This window comes from Pseudophryne corroboree, chromosome 8 (genome assembly GCF_028390025.1).
Source record: "Pseudophryne corroboree isolate aPseCor3 chromosome 8, aPseCor3.hap2, whole genome shotgun sequence".
Taxonomy (NCBI): domain Eukaryota; kingdom Metazoa; phylum Chordata; class Amphibia; order Anura; family Myobatrachidae; genus Pseudophryne; species Pseudophryne corroboree.
In genome coordinates, this window is record NC_086451.1 from 214,652,035 (window position 1) to 214,666,950 (window position 14,916).

At 46.2% G+C, this 14,916-nt stretch overlaps 1 protein-coding gene across 4 annotated transcripts in view; it reads right to left on the reverse strand.

Annotated features, from left to right (window-relative positions):
- OPHN1 (oligophrenin 1) overlaps positions 1 to 14,916 on the reverse strand; it is a 584,093-nt gene that overhangs the window by 165,700 nt on the left and 403,477 nt on the right. For all 4 annotated transcript variants that reach the window (XM_063937075.1, XM_063937074.1, XM_063937076.1 and 1 more), the window contains 2 exons: positions 10,542 to 10,575; positions 3,304 to 3,366 (listed from right to left, as the gene is read on the reverse strand). In XM_063937075.1, coding sequence (XP_063793145.1) covers positions 3,304 to 3,366; positions 10,542 to 10,575 — 97 coding nt within the window. The remainder of the gene's footprint in view (positions 1 to 3,303; positions 3,367 to 10,541; positions 10,576 to 14,916) is intronic.

Consider the following 14,916-nt stretch of genomic DNA (forward strand, 5'->3'; position numbering starts at 1 on the left):
CATACCCTTTAGCAATAGAGGAGATACTCGAATTACGGGGTGGGAGACTGGTGGACAAGAAATTCAATATATCTAGGCCCCCTAGCTTGAAGCTCCACCAGTATCATGTAGATAGATCACTATTGTGTTTTAATATTTCCAATTCCTGAAAACCAGGAAATTGGGAAGTGACGTGGAATTACCAATGACCTTTTCACACAGAGCTGATAGGATACCTATCGACTCTGAACTTGTATGCAAGATAGCCAACAGTGGAAAGTATTTTCGGTACTGGTATACACGTGGAAGCAAAACCATGTGGGTTGGAAAGGTATCGCAGGGGTATTGTGCCCATGTCATCTAGCCCGATACTTGTAATGAACAAATGAGAGAACTAGGGATTGGATTCTTTACATGGCAGATTTGCAATATGGTGTTGTTACATTTTGTCTCCTATGTTCTCCCAGATGATGCCTATTTCATATGTGGGAGGAAAGCGTACAAGTGGCTTACTCCGAGCTCTGAGGGATTGTGTTATATTGGGAGAGTACTACCAGAGGTCGTGACCATAACCCACGACAAAATGAAAGACGTTCACCGCAACGCTCAGACTTATACTCATACCCATTATGAACACATCATCAAGAGGCACCTCATAGATAGGGCAGAGCACGCAGCCTCTGATTTGATCCATGAATCCACCGGGATTCAGTTCCTTCTCGCATTAGATATCACCCGTACTGCCAGAGGAACTATAAATTATAGGTACATCCATGCGCTGGCGAACTTGATAGATAATATCACCGAGATGTATGATGACACCTTCAGGTATACGGGAAGGGAGTTACAAGCCTACAAGAAGGAATTGATTCAGCACAGGATGGTCCTTAATTACGTTACAGCTGTGACAGGTGGGTACTGTGTCACCCTGGCAACTCAATATGGCGTGAAGTGTTGTACGTATATCACGAATAGCACTGACGACCCCATGGAGATCATCGATCAAAAGATGGATGAGATCTTGCAGTTGAAGTGGGAGTTCAGGAGGAAGCACAACCTTACCTTGACGGCTGTGGGTAATGAACTGACCGGCTGGCTCTCATGGATGAACCCACGCAAATGGTTCTCAGGGTTAGGAGAGTGGGCACAGAATGTTATTATGAGTGTGGGAAAGTTTCTCCTTTCTATCCTGGGAGTCATCATAATTATTGGTCTGATATTCAGGTGTGTTCAAATCTTGACGCGGCGCAAGCACGGCACAAATTTGATGAGTCTAAGGGCGTTGTTACAGCAGCAGATTTGATTTATGATCCATCCATAGAAACAGTGTTATGATAAGGATTGCAAATTAATTTCATGGCCTGTTTCTTTCACCATTTTTCTCTATCTCCCCCTTTACCCAGAAACATCCAACCGGAAAAGACGTCAACCCTACCCAATGTTTATGTGAATGTAGTTTTTTATATGCGTCTTCATCTCTGCAACCTCCAGTTAATGGCACACATAGTCGACAGGTGTTATCCACATATAGTAGCACTCACATATGTTTCCCCTCCATGTATCATCAACTAAATGTGCTCCCCATTTGTTGGTATTAGAAGCCAAAGAGGCGAAGGTCAAAAGCCCTTACCCGAAAGGAGTTCGGTAGTGTTTGTTTGCCCAAGTACAGACCCTAATACAGGATAAGGATTTAATGTATACTTCGCAATACCTCGAAGCTTGCTTAGAACATATACAGCACGATGATACATGCCCCTCAGACATTGATTCATACATACATGCTTTTTACTATCCCACTAGGCTATACATTTCCCACCTACAACTCTCCCCCGATCATCCAAACTTTGTATATATATTGTATAGATAATATTTTCAGTTTATTAGTTAAGTGTGGCAGTTATTGATGACTGCCAAAGGGTGGACTGTCGAAGTAAAAATATTATTGTCACACGCACCAAGTACAAACACCACACAGATGGCCTCCGTGCGCATACTTGTTCTGCTGTGCGTGCGCATATTCGCAAGTTGCGTATGACCGCTCACGCGGTCCTGCGTATTAGCGCGTGGTATGAGTAATTACGGTAGCATTTGTATTCGCACGGAAGAGCCACAAAGACATATCTCATATTTAATCCACATAGTGCAAAATGTACACATAGCCCACATGCACCACACCAGCAAGTTATACTTGTTTAAAAGGTACAATAACAAAGGGATTCACCTTTACAGGATATGAGGGGACAGCATTAGGTTAGGAGGTGATGTTTGGTATCCAGCTGTAGGGTATTTTAAAAGCAACATTCCGGTAGCAGTTTGCAGAAGATAGCACGCTCCTGCGCATAGATATGCGCAGGAACAGAATATTACTATTATACTGTATTTACTGTACTCTGATATTCGGAGGGAACCCAGTGGAGACCAACTGCAAGTGCACCTGGACCAGGCATCGCCCACCAATTCAAACCAACCTATGACCCCTCCTGTACTGTAAATGACCAGCCCTTTGACCTATAGGTGAAGAGATTACAGTTTCTATTGTATTATATTTTAGCCAAATGTATAAAAAGCCAAGCTGCCTGGCCGGTCTCTCTCTCTCTGAAGGTCATCTTGCTTGTTTGACTGAGCACCAGGTCCGTGTGGCGCTGGCGAAACAAACGTATGTACCATTGATTGTAGCCTCTTTTCTCTTATTGTTATTGTAACCCCCTTTTTGCAATTATATGTTGGTGGGTCGGATACCAGCATTTTAAATACAATGTCTCTTTCCTGCTAAGTTTTAAAGTGTATTTCAGCCACACGTGTAGCTGCATTGTGCTTACAGCGTGTCGGTGTGTGTGTGTACGCTAAGTGAGTAAAAAGTACGTAGGTTAATGATTACATCCAGCAGCCGCAGCTGCTCAACTTTCAGTGTAAAAGGTATTGCTTTAAAGGGTATTGCTTTTCTGTCCTGTATGTAAATCAGCTTTTATAGCCTCTATACGAAGCACAGCTGGACTTGGTGTGAAAAAACACAAAGCACTTTGTATACAGATTCATTGCGGCTAAGATGCATATTTGAGTTAAAAAGATGCTTGGCACAAGGCAGTCTCATAGGATCTGGCACGCCGAGAGGGGATGTTTGGTGTAACTGCAACAATAGTGTATGAAGACACACCTATATGCTTATTTATAGGTTGAACTGTTCAATGAGCATAACATAAGATGTGAAAACAACTAGTAGATTGTTTTTAAGTTCACTTTTGTCTTGTCTGCTATATAAGCAGAGTATGGCTAAACATAGATCATGTTTAAAGGTAAAAGCGATGGAGTGCTGACTCTACATACCTGTGGCCTCCACAGCATTGATACATTTCCGAACAAACCGGAATCCAACTTCATTTAGTTCCACTACAAAGATAAGTTGGTCAGATGTTAAACACATTATTATATACACGCTGTGCAGATAAGGTGTAGTGTAAAGGTATCGCATTTATGGATGGGAGCTTATGCTGAAAGGCCAACTAACAAAGCTGAAAATCAATCATCTAAGTGGCATGAATGGCTCTGCTGTTCCTGCACACACTGCATTTCTGCATAGAAAGTTCACTAAACCGTCACTGACACTCCGACCCCTTAGTCAGTGGCAAATTTCCAATTAGGCACGTCACTTGGATGCTTTGTTCAGTATTGTCAGTCTGAAATTTACCAGTAACTACAAAATGTTCTACTCTACTGTACCATAGACCACTTTGAGTGGAGGGTAAGGAGTAGGACTGCCTCTGTAAGTTGTCCTACTCAGTAAATATTTATACATAATTAAATTAAAATGTTGTAATTCATAGCTTTATTATTATTACTACTACTACTACTATTATTATTATAATACATAATGAGGGCTTATAACCAAAAAATGAAAATACTAAAATTGGGCATAGTGGGGGGTCATTACTATTGTGCCTAGGGACATCCTAATTCCTAAATCCGTCCCTGCCACTAGTTAGAAAAGCACCCCCCATTCCCTAGTAAACAGAACAAACTAATGGGGAAATGTGTATAGCAGGAGAAAATACATGTGTGCTAAAGAATGAAAGACAATCTTCGTTTTTCCACTGCAAATTCCACCCACATAGTGGAACAATTTGGAGGGACGCTCTATAGATTTTGGAAATTAGCCGTTGTTTACAAGTTTAAAAAAACTCTCTGTAAAAGAAGTGGCATTAAAAAAAGATACAGTATCAAGTCTTGGAGAGAGATCAAATGAAGAAACTGCCCAAAGCAACCATCCGCTTCTGTCACTGCAAAGACTGCGCTAGATAAAATAAGAATTTACTCACCGGTAATTCTATTTCTCGTAGTCCGTAGTGGATGCTGGGAACTCCGTAAGGACCATGGGGAATAGCGGCTCCGCAGGAGTCTGGGCACAACTAAAAGAAAGCTTTTAGACTACCTGGTGTGCACTGGCTCCTCCCACTATGAACCTCCTCCAAGCCTCAGTTAGGATACTGTGCCCGGAAGAGCTGACACAATAAGGAAGGATTTTGAAACCAGGGTAAGACTCATACCAGCCACACCAATCACACCGTATAACTCGTGATACCATATCCAGTTAACAGTATGAATTTTAACTGAGCCTCTCAACAGATGGTTCATAACAATAACCCTTTAGTGAACAATAACTATGTACAAGTATTGCAGACAATCCGCACTTGGGACGGGCGCCCAGCATCCACTACGGACTACGAGAAATAGAATTACCGGTGAGTAAATTCTTATTTTCTCTGACGTCCTAGTGGATGCTGGGAACTCCGTAAGGACCATGGGGATTATACCAAAGCTCCCAAACGGGCGGGAGAGTGCGGATGACTCTGCAGCACCGAATGAGAGAACTCAAGGTCCTCCTCAGCCAGGGCATCAAATTTGTAGAATTTTGCAAACGTGTTTGCCCCTGACCAAGTAGCAGCTCGGCAAAGTTGTAAAGCCGAGACCCCTCGGGCAGCCGCCCAAGATGAGCCCACCTTCCTTGTAGAATGGGCTTTTACTGATTTAGGATGCGGCAGTCCAGCCGCAGAATGCGCCAGCTGAATTGTGCTACAAATCCAGCAAGCAATAGTCTGCTTAGAAGCAGGAGCACCCAGTTTGTTGGGTGCATACAGGATAAATAGCGAGTCAGTTTTCCTGACTCTAGCCGTCCTGGAAACATACATTTTCAAGGCCCTGACTACGTCCAGTAACTTGGAATCCTCCAAGTCCCTAGTAGCCGCAGGCACCACAATAGGTTGGTTCAAGTGAAAAGCTGATACCACCTTAGGGAGAAACTGGGGACGAGTCCTCAATTCTGCCCTATCCATATGGAAAATCAGATAAGGGCTTTTAAATGACAAAGCCGCCAATTCTGATACACGCCTGGCCGAAGACAAGGCCAATAACATGACCACTTTCCACGTGAGATATTTTAGATCCACGGTCTTTAGTGGCTCAAATCAATGTGATTTTAGGAAATTCAACACCACGTTGAGATCCCAGGGTGCCACTGGAGGCACAAAGGGGGGCTGAATATGCAGCACTCCTTTTACAAATGTCTGAACTTCAGGTAGTGAAGCTAGTTCTTTTTGAAAGAAAATCGACAGAGCCGATATCTGTACCTTAATGGAGCCTAATTTTAGGCCCATAGTCACTCCTGCCTGTAGGAAGTGCAGAAATCGACCCAGCTGAAATTCCTCTGTTGGGGCCTTATTGGCCTCACACCAAGCAACATATTTTCGCCATATGCGGTGATAATGTTTTACTGTTACATCTTTCCTGGCTTTAATCAGCGTAGGAATGACATCCTCCGGAATGCCTTTTTCCTTTAGGATCCGGCGTTCAACCGCCATGCTGTCAAACGCAGCCGCGGTAAGTCTTGGAACAGACAGGGCCCCTGCTGCAGCAGGTCCTGTCTGAGCGGCAGAGGCCATGGGTCCTCTGAGATCATCTCTTGAAGTTCCGGGTACCAAGCTCTTCTTGGCCAATCCGGAACCACGAGTATTGTCCTTACTCCTCGTTTTCTTATTATTTTCAGTACCTTTGGTATGAGAGGCAGAGGAGGGAACACATAAACTGACTGGTACACCCACGGTGTCACTAGAGCGTCCACCGCTATCGCCTGAGGGTCCCTTGACCTGGCGCAATATCTCTCCAGTTTTTTGTTTAGGCGGGACGCCATCATGTCCACCTGTGGCCGTTCCCAACGATTTACAATCAGTGTGAAGACTTCTGGATGAAGTCCCCACTCTCCCGGGTGGAGGTCGTGCCTGCTGAGGAAGTCTTCTACCCAGTTGTCCACTCCCGGAATGAACACTGCTGACAGTGCTAGCACGTGATTTTCCGCCCATCGGAGAATCCTTGTGGCTTCTGCCATTGCCGTCCTGCTTCTTGTGCCGCCCTGTCGGTTTACATGGGCGACCGCCGTGATGTTGTCTGACTGGATCAGTACCGGCTGGTGTAGAAGCAGGGGTTTTGCCTGACTTAGGGCATTGTAAATGGCCCTTAGTTCTAGAATATTTATGTGTAGGGAAGTCTCCTGACTCGACCATAGTCCTTGGAAGTTTCTTCCCTGTGCGACTGCCCCCCAGCCTCGAAGGCTGGCATCCGTGGTCACCAGGACCCAGTCCTGTATGCCGAATCTGCGGCCCTCGAGAAGATGAGCACTCTGCAGCCACCATAGCAGAGACACCTTGGTTCTTGGACACAGGGTTATTAGCCGATGCATCTGAAGATGCGATCCGGACCATTGGTCCAACAGGTCCCACTGAAAGATTCTGGCATGGAACCTGCCGAAAGGAATTGCTTCGTAAGAAGCCACCATCTTTCCCAGGACTCGCGTGCAGTGATGCACCGACACCTGTTTTGGTTTCAGGAGGTCTCTGACTAGAGATGACAGCTCCTTGGCATTTTCCTCCGGGAGAAACACTTTTTTCTGGACTGTGTCCAGAATCATTCCCAGGAACAGTAGACGTGTCGTCGGAACCAGCTGTGACTTTGGAATATTCAGAATCCAACCGTGCTGGTGTAGCACCTCCTGAGATAGTGCTACTCCTACCAACAAATGCTCCCTGGATCTCGCCTTTATTAGGAGATCGTCCAAGTACGGGATAATTAAAACTCCCTTTTTTCGAAGGAGTATCATCATTTCCGCCATTACCTTGGTAAACACCCTCGGTGCCGTGGACAGTCCAAACGGCAACGTCTGGAATTGGTAATGGCAATTTTGTACCGCAAATCTGAGGTACTCCTGGTGAGGATGATAAATGGGGACATGCAGGTAAGCATCCTTGATGTCCAGGGATACCATGTAACCCCCCTCGTCCAGGCTTGCAATAACCGCCCTGAGCGATTCCATCTTGAACTTGAACTTTTTTATGTATGTGTTCAAGGATTTCAAATTTAAAATGGGTCTCAACGAACCGTCCGGTTTCGGTACCACAAACAGTGTGGAATAGTAACCCCGTCCTTGTTGAAGTAGGGGCACCTTGACTATCACCTGCTGGGAATACAGCTTGTGAATTGCCTCTAGCACAGCTTCCCTGCCTGAGGGAGTTGTCGGCAAGGCAGATTTGAGGAAACGGCGGGGGGGAGACGCCTCGAATTCCAGCTTGTACCCCTGAGATACTACTTGCAAGATCCAGGGATCCACCTGTGAGCGAGCCCACTGATTGCTGAAATTTTTGAGGCGGCCCCCCACCGTACCTGTGGAGCCCCACCGTCATGCGGTGGACTTGGAAGAAGCGGGGGAGGACTTTTGCTCCTGGGAACCTGCTGTTTGTTGCAGCCTTTTTCCCCTACCTCTGCCTCTGGACAGAAAGGACCCACCTTTTCCTCGCCTGTTTCTCTGGGTCCGAAAGGACTGTACCTGATAAAACGGCGCTTTTTTAGGCTGTGAGGGAACCTGGGGTAAAAATGCTGACTTCCCAGCTGTCGCTGTGGAAACTAGGTCCGAGAGACCATCCCCGAATAACTCCTCACCCTTATAAGGCAAAACTTCCATGTGCCTTTTGGAATCTGCATCCCCTGTCCACTGCCGAGTCCATAAGCCTCTCCTAGCAGAAATGGACAATGCACTTATTTTAGATGCCAGCCGGCAGATCTCCCTCTGTGCATCTCTCATGTATAAGACTGAGTCTTTTATATGCTCTATGGTTAGGAGAATAGTGTCCCTGTCTAGGGTGTCAATATTTTCTGACAGGGAATCTGACCATGCAGCGGCAGCACTGCACATCCATGCTGACGCAATAGCTGGTCTAAGTATAATGCCTGAGTGTGTATATACAGACTTCAGGATCGCCTCCTGCTTTCTATCCGCAGGCTCCTTTAGGGCGGCCGTATCCGGAGACGGAAGTGCCACCTTTTTAGACAAACCTGTGAGCGCTTTATCCACCCTAGGAGGTGTTTCCCAATGTGCCCTATCCTCTGGCGGGAAAGGGAACGCCATTAGCAATTTTTTAGGGATTACCAATCTTTTATCGGGGAAAGCCCACGCTTCTTCACACACTTCATTTAATTCTTCAGATGGGGGAAAAACTACGGGCAGTTTTTTCTCCCCAAACATAATACCCTTTTTAGTGGTACCTGGGTTTATATCCGAAATGTGTAATACCTCCTTCATTGCCTCAATCATGCAACGAATGGCCCTAGTGGACATTAGATTAGACTCATCGTCGTCGACACTGGTATCAGTATCCGTGTCGACATCTGCGTCTGCCATCTGAGGTAGCGGGCGTTTTAGAACCCCTGATGGCCTTTGAGACACCTGGGCAGGCACGAGCTGAGAAGCCGGCTGTCCCGCATTTGGCATGTCGTCAAATTTTTTGTGTAAGGAGTCGACACTTGCACGTAATTCCTTCCATAAAACCATCCACTCAGGTGTCTGCCCCGCAGGGGGTGACATCACTTCTATAGGCATCTGCTCCGCCTCCACATAATTTTCCTCATCAAACATGTCGACACAGCCGTACCGACACACCGCACACACACCGGGAATGCTCTAACAGAGGACAGGACCCCACAAAAGCCCTTTGGGGAGACAGAGAGAGAGTATGCCAGCACACACCAGAGCGCTATATAATGCAGGGACTAACTGAATTATGTCCCCTATAGCTGCTATGATATTTACTGCGCCTAAATTTAGTGCCCCCCTCTCTTTTTTTACCCTTTTCTGTAGTGTAGACTGCAGGGGAGAGCCAGGGAGCTTCCTTCCAGCGGAACTGTGAGGGAGAAATGGCGCCAGTGTGCTGAGGGAGATAGCTCCGCCCCTTTTTCACTGACTTTTCTCCCGCTTTTTTAAGGATTCTGGCAGGGGTAATTATCACATATATAGCCTCTGGGGCTATATATTGTGATTGTTTTGCCAGCCAAGGTGTTTTTATTGCTGCTCAGGGCGCCCCCCCCCCCCAGCGCCCTGCACCCTCAGTGACCGGAGTGTGAAGTGTGTATGAGGAGCAATGGCGCACAGCCGCAGTGCTGTGCGCTACCTTGGTGAAGACAGAAGTCTTCATGCCGCCGATTTTCCGGACTTCTTCTTGCTTCTGGCTCTGTAAGGGGGACGGCGGCGCGGCTCCGGGACCGAACACCAAGGCCAGTTCCATGCGGTCGATCCCTCTGGAGCTAATGGTGTCCAGTAGCCTAAGAAGCCCAAGCTAGCTGCAAGCAGGTAGGTTCGCTTCTTCTCCCCTTAGTCCCTCGTTGCAGTGAGCCTGTTGCCAGCAGGTCTCACTGTAAAATAAAAAACCTAAAATATACTTTCTTTCTAAGAGCTCAGGAGAGCCCCTAGTGTGCATCCAGCTCGGCCGGGCACAAAAATCTAACTGAGGCTTGGAGGAGGGTCATAGTGGGAGGAGCCAGTGCACACCAGGTAGTCTAAAAGCTTTCTTTTAGTTGTGCCCAGACTCCTGCGGAGCCGCTATTCCCCATGGTCCTTACGGAGTTCCCAGCATCCACTAGGACGTCAGAGAAATGACAGTTAAGGTGGGTACACACTAACAGATATATCTGCAGATCAATTGATCTGCAGATATATCTATGGACGGATCGAGCAGTGTGTTCAGCATACACACTGCTCGATCCGTCGGGGACTGACGTCATGAACTGGGCGGGCGTGTACACACGCCCGCCCAGTTCACCTGTCAATCACCGCCGACCGCCGCAGCATGTGTACGGGCGGTCGGCCGACCGCCCCGTACACACACAGCGACGCGCCAATATATCGGTATATCGCTGTGCTGCGCGGCCGACGCGATACGTCTGTGAACGACGGAGTTCACAGACGTATCGGCCGTACACACTGGCCGACGGTCCCGCGATATATCGGCCAGTGTGTACGGGCCTTTACTGTAGAAGCAGATTAGTTGCTCTGGGCATCTTCTCCACTGTGTCTGTCTTCAAGTCTTGATGTCTCTCATCTTCTGCATTTAAGAGTATGCCCCAAATTGGTCCGTTCTCCTCATAGGGCTACACTACAACAAGGGAAGATGTACTAGCAAATAGCAGAGTACTCTAACATAACCTATATTATGTTGTTACACACCACATCCGGTATACTTTATACTCACTTTCATCACGCTTAGTTATAGGACTGTGATATACCTGTTAAGAGAGGCAGACAGACATACAGTAAGAATGCAGTTTTACTGACACAAACTCACATTCCAACCCTTGGAAAAAATCTCTCTATACACATAAATAATTAAGAGAATCTGTAATAATTGCTGAATATCTGTATATCGTTTAAAACTTTAGGATAGTGGATTCAGAATTGTAAACCTTAGTTATCCTGAATTAGCGAATGCTGCAACTTGACAGTAAACACAAGCTAATTTCAACATGGTGAACTATGGCCTTAGTGTCAGTAGGCCATAAGTACAGGTATGTACTCACAATAAGCAGCGTTTCAGGTTTGGGCAGTAGGAATAAGGCAAATAAAGATTGTATAAATATTTGTTTTTCCATTTTATATGAGCATTAAAGAAAACATTGAAACAAAAAGTATAATAAGTTGAGCAGTAATGCAAATTCTAGAGTTCTCATAGGCAAACCAGTAAATAGGCCATGGACAGGTATAATGTACTTTATTTCACCTGCTACTAGGTAATGCTGATATATAAAACATGTCAAATTTACAGAGAACATTTTATGCTTTACAAGTATATTTAGCCATAGGTTATTTTGTGTTAATATGATTCAACTTGTAGTTTTGGTTTTAACTAGGCTTTTACATTTACTATACCGAAAACACCAATTTCTTTGCACTAGAAAATAATTGTTTAACATCAGTTTCTGATCGGCATATGTACTATTGAGAGCATGCCATGTGTACATTTTCTGTTCAAAGAGGTTTTCAACTTGTAACAAAACAAAAAATAGATCAGAGCCTTCAATAGAGATCATTTTTCTTTAACTAATTTTTGGCATTTCAATATTTGCTATGTTTAAAAGTAAAAAATAAGGTAAAGTGCCTACTGTTATATGGTATACCCATTGGTTACTTTGGGCCTAATTCAGTAAGAATTGCAAATTCCGCTAATTAGCAGAATTTGCAATCCTTTTCCAAGCATGCGGCCTCGCCCAACATGCTGATCACCCCCCCCCCCCCAACAAGCAGAAATTGGAAACAGAGACTTGCCCCCCCCCCCCCCCCCCCGCGATCGCCTCTGCCTGATTGACAGGCAGAGGCAATCGAATTTTCTGAAAGTGGGGGCACATGCGTAAGATGGGCGCTGCGCATACGCCCGTGGGGCGTTCTTAATAATTGGAACTTGTCACGTTCAAAACCAGCTTTTTAATAATATTCAGACCCAATTATATACTCTCATCTGGTCTCTCTCATTACCAAGATACTGCCGCTCGCTGGATGTTTCATGCACCATTCTCTGTAACCTCTAGACTGTAGGGCATGAAAATAACAGTACCCAGCCGTTTCTGTAATATTTAAACTTCCTCGTCAGCCACCAGTAATTACTGTATATTATTGTCAAAATCATTTAGAGGACATTTCTTCCATATTTTGGTGTTTAGACGGAACATTAACTGAACCTACTGGCCACGTCTACATGCTTTTTATAAATTGATTTGCTGCCACATGATTGGTCGATAAGACATTTGCATTAACAAGCAGGTGTACAGATGTACCTAATAAAGTGGGCACTTTGTAACATTGCAGTCAAAAATAGGATTTTAATACCTACCGGTAAATCCTTTTCTCTTAGTCCGTAGAGGATGCTGAGGACACTTCAAGAACCATGGGGTATAGACGGGATCCGCAGGGGACAGGGGCACTTTAAGACTTTAAAAGGGGTGTGAACTGGCTCCTCCCTCTATGCCCCTCCTCCAGACTCCAGTTATAGGAACTGTGCCCAGGGAGACGGACATTTCGAGGAAAAAGGATTTATTTTGATTTAAACTAAGGTGAGATACATACCAGCTCACACCTCAAGCATGCCGTACAACATGGCATTCAACCCAACGCATGCAACGGCATGAATAATGGCAGCAACATGCTGTCTATAAACGCAACACAACACGTGTGTAACCATAACCAATAACTGCAGATACAGAACGCACTGGGACGGGCGCCCAGCATCCTCTACGGACTAAGAGAAAAGGATTTACCGGTAGGTATTAAAATCCTATTTTCTCCTACGTCCTAGAGGATGCTGGGGACACTTCAAGAACCATGGGGGTTATACCAAAGCTCAAGAACGGGCGGGAGAGTGCAGATGACTCTGCAGCACCGATTGACCAAACAAGAGGTCATCCTTAGCCAGGGTGTCAAACTTGTAAAACTTTGCAAAAGTGTTTGAACCCGACCAAGTAGCTGCTCGGCAAAGCTGTAATGCCGATACCCCCCGGGCAGCCGCCCAGGATGAGCCCACCTTTCTGGTAGAATGGGCCTTCACCGATTTCGGTAACGGTAATCCAGCCGTAGAATGAGCCTGCCGAATCGAATTACAGATCCAGCGCGCAATAGTCTGCTTGGAAGCAGGAGCCCCAATCTTATTGGGATCATACAGGACAAACAGAGCCTCCGTTTTCCTAATCTGAGCCATTCTGGCTACATAAATTTTCAAAGCTCTGACCACATCTTGAGACTTCGATTCCTCTAAGGCGTCAGTAGCCACTGGCACCACAATAGGTTGGTTCATGTGAAACGATGAAACCACTTTTTGGCAGGAATTGCTGACGCGTTCTCAACTCCGCTCTATCTTCATGGAAGATCAAATAGGGGCTTTTGTGAGACAAAGCCGCCAATTCAGACACCCGCCTTGCAGAGGCCAAGGCCAACAGCATGATCACTTTCCAAGTGACGAATTTCAACTCTACCTTACATAAAGGTTCAAACCAATGAGATTGCAGGAACTGCAACACCACGTTAAGATCCCATGGTGCCACCGGGGGCACAAAGGGAGGTTGGATGTACAGCACGCCTTTCACGAAAGTCTGAACTTCTGGAAGGGAAGCCAATTCTTTTTTAAAGAAAATTGATAAGGCCGAAATTTGTACTTTAATTGAGCCTAATTTTAGGCCTGCATCCACCCCTGCTTGCAGAAAATTGAGAAAACGGCCCAAATGAAATTCTTCCGTAGGAGCCTCCTTGGATTCACACCAATACACATATTTTCTCCAAATACGGTGATAATGTTTCACCGTTACCTCTTTTCTAGCCTGAAGCAGTGTGGGAATTACTTCACCAAGAATACCCTTTCGGGCTAGGTTCCTGCGGTCAACCTCCAAGCCGTCAAACGAAGCCGTGGTAAGTCTTGGTACACGCACGACCCCTGCTGTAACAGATCCTCTCGTAGAGGAGGAGGCCAGGGATCTCCTATGAGCAATTCCTGAAGATCTGGATACCAGGCCCTCCTTGGCCAGTCTGGAACAATGAGGATTGCATGAACCCTTGTTCTTCTTATGATCTTTAGCACTTTTGGAATGAGTGGAATCGGAGGGAACACATATACCGACTGAAACACCCACGGTGTCACTAGGGTGTCTACCGCTATTGCTTGAGGGTCTCTCGACCTGGAACAATATCTTGGAAGTTTCTTGTTGAGGCGAGACGCCATCATGTCTATTTGAGGAATTCCCCAACAACTTGTCACTTCTGCAAAGACCTCTTGATGAAGACCCCACTCTCCTGGATGGAGATCGTTTCTGCTGAGGAAGTCTGCTTTCCAGTTGTCCACACCTGGAATGAAGGCCGCTGACAGAGCGCTTACATGCCTTTCCGCCCAGTTGAGAACTTTTGTGGCTTCTGCCATTGCCGCTCTGCTCTTTGTTCCGCCCTGGCGGTTTACGTACGCCACTGGTGTTATGTTGTCCGACTGAATCAAGACGGGCAGATCGCGAAGATGATGTTCCGCTTGTAGAAGGCCGTTGTAAATGGCCCTTAATTCCAGAATGTTTATGTGTAGACAAGCTTCCTGGCTTGACCATTTTCCCTGGAAATTTGCCCCTGTGTGACTGCACCTCAGCCTCGGAGACTCGCATCCGTGGTCACCAGGATCCAGTCCTGGATCCCGAATCTGCGTCCCTCTAGGAGGTGAGAGCTGTGCAGCCACCACAGGAGTGAGATTCTGGTCCTGGAAGACAGGATTATCTGTGGGTGCATGTGCAGATGGGATCCAGACCATTTGTCCAACAGGTCCCACTGAAACACTCTGGCAAGGAATCTGCTAAACTGAATGGCCTCGTAGGCCGCCACCATCTTCCCTAGCAACTGAGTGCATTGATGAATCGACACTCCTGCTGGCTTCAGAATCTGTTTGACCAAGTTCTGAAAACTCTCTGTAATTCCATGTCCAGAATCATACCCGAGAACGACAGCCTGGTCGTCGGAACCAACTGTGATTTTGGCAAATTTAGGAGCCAACCATGTTGTTGCAGAATTGTCAGGGAGAGCGTCATGCTCTGCAGTAATTGTTCCTTGGACAT